Genomic DNA, 6,427 nt, shown 5'->3' with positions numbered 1-6,427 from the left:
ATATATATATATATTATATATATATATATATATATATATATATATATACATACATAAAGCAACATTGTTACTAATTCGTTACTAAAAAAAAATAATACATTACTAGACGTTACAAGTAACATGTTACTATTTTCAACCCTATGTGATTAACATATGTGAAAATTTGTATTAATTTAAATATGATCGAAATATTTTTATTTAGATATTATCTGGAATAAATAAAACATAATTAAAAGATCATTTATTCTATTCTTCAAAAACAGACAAATTTCAAGTTAGAGTAATTTCATCGAAAATCATCATAACTAGATGTTTAAAAAAGCATTTTACAGCTTCAAATCTCTACTTTTCAGATCGTTAGAAAATAATCTTATTGATATTTTATAAAGTTACACAGACATAAATGAAGATGCGTCAAATCTAAAATTTTTTATGTTTCTCAGCGCGAAATAAAAATTATACACAAATACGGTATAACATTTGAAAGAATAAATCTGTACCTTTACAGTATAGGATTTGAAAGAATGAATCTTTACTTTTAATTTGCTTATTTGTTGAGCATCATACACGATTCTTTTTTTCATCGAACTATTCAACATTAAAACGAACTTGAAGTGAAAAAAATCATATTGATCTGAAAAGTAGAGATTTCAAGGTAAAATTTACTTTTCTAAATGTTATTGTGATAATTTTTAACGAAGTTAATCTATCTTAAAATTTGCTTGTTTTTGAAGGATAGGACAAGTAATTTTAACCGTTTTTTAATTTTGTTAAGTAGTATATTATTCTATTTGAAATATCTTACCTGTCCTGCAACGTGAGACAATGGCAAATAGCTGACTATAACTTCTGATTTTTCTTTTACATGTAGCACTGATAACAATGCCCGTACGGTGAACAATAAATTATCATGGTTTAACATTACAGCTTTTGAATTTCCGACTGTCCCCGACTGTAAAGATTGCAAATAAGAAAATAGTACATTAAATATTATAGCAGTCGCAATTTGATTAAGTGTGATAAATTCAACCTACCGTATACACTAAAATGCAACATTCGTTTACTCCTATCGTCTTCAACACATGTGATAATTTATTCTCTGATTCTCTCTTACCTATATCTAATAAATCGTTCCACTGAGAAACAATAAATGATAATAAGTTATATGTACTAAAAAGTATGTAATAAAAAGATATTAGAGAAATATAATAATCAATTTACACTCAAAATATCCTTTTTGGTAGGTATGCCGTCATACTGAATAATTGCTTTCAAGTAGGTCAAATTGTGTTTTATTTGTAAGATTTTCCGCAATTGCTTTTCATCTTCAACGACTATTATATTTGCTCGACTGTATTCAGCGCAATATTGGCATGCCTCCGGAGAATTTGTGATATAAATCCCTGTAGCGATTCCACTAAAAAAAAGATGATCTATTTATTTAAAAATAAGAAAGCTTATACTTTTATCACTTTTTAATTATCATACAACTATATAAATAATATATATATTGTGATAATATGTAAATAGTATATGCATGTAAATTATTATATTATACGTGATGCTTATTTAGACGTACAAACAATTAAACTCTTTTACCCAGCATATATAGTCGCGAGTTCTGTAATGAACCATTCCGGACTATTGAATCCTAGTATGCAGACGCTATGATATCGCTCTAAACCTAACTTTAGAAACGCTTTTGCGACGATTCTTACAGTAGACTCGTATTCTCTGTAATACAAATTAACCAAATTGTATAAAATTGATTATATCACTTATCACAGTAAAGATAATTGCTGAACTCATCGAATTTTTCTAGCAAGCAGTAAAGCAGATTGAAAAGAACAGAGAAAGAATCTGAATAAAAGTAATATTTATATTTATAATATATTTGTGCGCAGTAAGAATTTTTGTGTTAAATTTATCACATTTCACGTATCTCGAACAGTCCACTCAAATTTTTGTGTTAATTTAACGAAAGATGAATATGTTAAAAAGTAACATAAATATTATGTAAAAAATTAACACAAGAAATGTAATGCTTTGACACAATTTAACAAAACAAATTTTATGTTAAATTGACACATTTATAATGATAAATTTAACTGAAATTAGATATTTTTACATTTTACTCTTTTTACATTTTTAGTTTAGACTCTGTGATATTTAACGCAATATATAGATTTAACAGATATTTACTGTTACAAAAAGGAAATAACACAAAATATCTGTACTTATAATTACTTAAATATCTTTTTACTTATAAAATATGTAGTTGAACAGAACACACACATATTTTTTTCAATAAAATTGACGTTTTTATAATATATTAAATCAACATTTTATTTATTTATTCTTAAAATTTATGCTTTAAAACTACATTATTTTTATGTTATTTGTTTACTTATTTATAAATTGTGTTATTTTAACACTGAGAAATGTTAAATTTTAATTTAACACAAAATATTCAAATAACATAATCACATTATGTTAAATTAAAACTTGAATATGTTAAAAATTCAACACAAAAATTTGAATAACTTAATTCGTTTTAACATAAATACAAAATGTTTTTTGCTGTGTAAAAATATATATAGAAAAATTAGTTATACACAAGTTTTATTATATATCTACATATACTAGGGAAGACTGGGATCAAAAGTAACACAGGTAAGTTCTAACACTTACATAAAAAAAAACGTTATAATCAAAATACAGAAGTGTAAGACAGAGATCCTAACGTTTGTGTATTTTGTTTATAATATAATATTTTTTAATGTAAGTATTACAACTTATTCGTTTTACTTTTACTTAAGTTTCTCTTGTTGTGTAATAATAAAGGAAACAATAGTCTTGTAACTTTTTTATACATACTGAAAAGTATACGTGGTTCTTTTGCCGTTGGCATCAGGTCTAGACACTAATGCTATGTGATCAGGGTAAAGCTTTGCTGTTCTAGTCAAAACTCCAGGGATTGATACTGGTAGATATGAATTGTTATCTAATTTTATTCGTACTCTACCATCTGCATTACATGTGGTATCTGCGTCCGTAAATAGTACTTGATCAGGTCCTAAAAATATTTAAATAATAAATATTTATTTCTTTCATTTAAAAAAAATTAACAATATTATATTTATTTGAAAAGTAACATTTTACTGTTTTTATTTAAAAAATAACAATTTATGAAAAATTATTAATTGCTTGATAAAAAAGAAGAAAAAAAGGCATATTTTGTAGGCAGAATTTATAAGTAATTGTCTACGTAAAGCAGGATAAATGATAATAATGCACTAATATTTGTCCTGACAATTGCAAAAGAAAGGTGAGAGGGAGAGAGGGAGGAAGGAAGAAGAGGAAAAGAGAGTAGAGGGAGGGAAGGAGTGAGGGGAACAGGGAGGGGAGAGAGAAAGAGGGGGCAGGACCTGATTGATAAGTTCAATTGCTGAAAAAAACTTTTTTTAAATATATTGTGACAAAATTACCATCGACGCCGGTTTCACTAAACGATGCATATCTAGCCGATTGATTCATCTCCTGCAACAAGTCTTACATCCAATTTATTATTTAAATATTAAAATGTTATGACATTTATTTTTTTTTACGTGATTTTAAAAATAAAGCGTAACATTGTTTATTTCATGTTTTAATAATACCCATCTAGAGATTGGGTCAGAAAGAAAATATACTAATATCAGTAATGATTAAAAATGGAAATTTTTAATATACAATAGAGCTTTTTAAATACTGTATGTACCTTTTTTGCATGTCCATTATTAGCGCATAGGTTTATGGAATTTAAATCACCTAATATAATATATAGTTTAATAATTACATAAATAATTAATTTATTATAATTTTAAATATTTTTTTGGAATTTTTCAATTTTATACATCTATATTATTTGTGGTTTGCAATGTCGCTACAATATAATAATTAAGTTATCCCAGAGGAGACAGACTTTTAAAGGTTATTGTATAGACTTCTGGAAGCTATTCCTATTTCCGATATTGTCGGAAAATCGGTTATATTTAACTTACTTTTTTAATTTTAAAGTACTATGCGACTCTTGTACCCTGCGGTCAAAGACATATTAGTATTCATTACTTTAAATACGAAGCGCTACTACGGTCTGAATGTTAAGATATGTTGAACTATTATATAATAATTCGAATATTATTGCGTAGTAGAATTAGTTTCCAAATTGCAATTTGGAAAAAAACCCAGAACTTTTATACTTGCTTAACATAAGCTATTATTCGTAGGACTGTTGGGACTTTTTTTCATTATGCAGCTAGAAGTGATCACGGTGAAGGCTATCTTAAGAATTCTTTCGGTCCCTCAAGACGAAGGTAGAGAGCCGCGAACGCTTCTGATTGGATAACGGAAAAACATTATCGTTACGGTCACTGTGACAAAATCGTGGAAGGCTTGTGATATACAAAAAATTTAAGTACTGAATAAATTGGCCAATCACAGTAGAGATCGTAAAGCCATAACGCAATTAACAAATCTATATTAATTCCCTTTATATTTTATTGCTTAAGTTTTTTTATGTCTTAAATTCTTTAATTCAAATAATAAGCTTTAACTTTCATACAATTGTCCAAATTTTTCGGATAATGAAGACTTAGGGATAGATTATTCAAATGAAGTACTTTCATAAAATACAAAAATATCTATTGTCCGCTTTATCACGAACACAAAAGAAAATGGAAGACTTTCTTTCTTGTCTATTCTTCTTGTCACTAAGAAGGCTGAATAATGCTTTTAATTTTTAATCGAGAACACAGATACGCATGAATAACATAGATATCTACATGCTGAATGACAACATCAGCACAAAAAAAGCAGCCAGCGAGCATATAAAACATGATGTATAATAATCAAATTATTAATAAGAATTTCTTGTTATATACATTATGCTATAAATTAAGTTACAATTTCAAAGAGCAAAAGCGACTCACCACGCTTATAATTAAAAATATGTATATGTGAAATGATTAACATCTTATTTATTACTGACAATAGTATTAATGTGATAAATATTATATATTAATTATATCATTAACAGAATCTTATTAATGTATTTGTGAATCTAATCAAAGGCATGCAAAAAGAATTGTATTCATTATGGAGAGAATAATTAGAGCACTTGAAGATCAGAAATCTTGTCATTCCACATCAAATCGGACACTTTTAAACCATCGTCATTTTTATTTTTTTTTTAATTTGCTGACATATAGATAAAAAATATTAAAAATATGAGATACGTGTTTTGTGAAAAGATTTGAGATTTTTTGGTGAAATTATTTACACTTGTAAGTCGCAGAAATTCATAAAAAAACGTCGCTCATGCGAACATTCAAGTTATTATATCGTCAAGACTTAGTTATACTTAGTTATACAAAAAAAAATGCAAGAAACCGATTTTGAAGATCTTAAATTGTTCGGTGAATAGATTTTTTTAATCATTTTCCTATAAGTCAGATCTGTCCAAGGTTTTTTGACTTGAAATATGTCGGTATTCACGCTCATTACCGTACCTGCTCCTCACTTTATTATTATTTTCGTCGTAGCGCGCGAAGCTCGGTCTCAGGGATGCGGATGACACTATAATTTGAAATCGTTAAAAGTTTTTGACTTATGTCTTTTACTATATTTAAAAGTATTGTGTTACTAATATTATAAGATACTATTGTTCATAATAGGTAATAGGTATGGATATTGATACATTTCGATTTTAAGTCAAACACTTCTGATCTTCTGAGACAGCTCTAATTTATATAAAAATGATGAAGTAAAAATTAATTAGGTTAAGTAAAAAGGAGCATACAGCCACGCTAGAGATGTCAAAAAGTTATAATTCAATAATAACAATGTACATAGTAGACGTTTCGGTCACCATTTGACCATCCTCAGTACAAAATAAAAATAAATAATAACCTTAAACTATTTAAATTAAAATTCGCATCGATGTCCGCATTTAACAATTAATATTTTTTTATTACAATCAATTAACATAATTTCAGACCGAAATAACATTAGATGTAATTTTCTTCTTATTTCCATCGTGTGGAATCATTTTTTATTTGTAACAATTATCGGCCTGTCGCAAGTTCCAAAAACGACGACGAGCCGCCGCAGAGAGACACGCAAGTGGTAGTTTCTATTGTAAGGCAATATATTTTTTGAAAAACCGTTTCTCGTCAATTTTATTTTCGTATTCTAATTATTTATATGAATTTATAATAGCAAAGTATACACTTACACGTATCTCGCGCACGGAACTATCCTGCATGCCGGACACTTGACAATTTTGATCACTTGAGATTTTCCGTGACAGTAATGCCACGGCCTTATTGTTGGTCTATTTGTAAGAAATAAGGAAAGGAGAAGGAGGAATACGGAATTGGAGGAGAGG

The 6,427-nt window shown here is 27.5% G+C and overlaps 1 protein-coding gene across 2 annotated transcripts in view; it reads right to left on the bottom strand.

Moving 5' to 3' along the window:
- LOC108752031 (long-chain-fatty-acid--CoA ligase ACSBG2-like) overlaps window positions 1–6,427 on the bottom strand; it is a 15,447-nt gene that overhangs the window by 3,465 nt on the left and 5,555 nt on the right. The window contains exons 1-7 of one of the 2 annotated variants that reach the window (XM_018492617.1): window positions 6,275–6,329; window positions 3,489–3,551; window positions 2,878–3,076; window positions 1,600–1,734; window positions 1,222–1,417; window positions 1,035–1,136; window positions 806–952 (exon numbers count right to left, since the gene is read on the bottom strand). In XM_018492617.1, the coding sequence (XP_018348119.1) occupies window positions 806–952; window positions 1,035–1,136; window positions 1,222–1,417; window positions 1,600–1,734; window positions 2,878–3,076; window positions 3,489–3,537 (828 nt within the window). In that variant the 5' untranslated portion in view covers window positions 3,538–3,551; window positions 6,275–6,329. Of the gene's footprint in view, window positions 1–805; window positions 953–1,034; window positions 1,137–1,221; window positions 1,418–1,599; window positions 1,735–2,877; window positions 3,077–3,488; window positions 3,552–6,274; window positions 6,330–6,427 lie in introns of those variants that run through there. The other variant, XM_018492616.1, reaches the window with a different exon arrangement.

Source organism: Trachymyrmex septentrionalis, unplaced genomic scaffold (genome assembly GCF_001594115.1).
Source record: "Trachymyrmex septentrionalis isolate Tsep2-gDNA-1 unplaced genomic scaffold, Tsep1.0 scaffold53, whole genome shotgun sequence".
Lineage (NCBI taxonomy): Eukaryota > Metazoa > Arthropoda > Insecta > Hymenoptera > Formicidae > Trachymyrmex > Trachymyrmex septentrionalis.
This window is presented reverse-complemented; position numbering and strand designations above follow the sequence as displayed.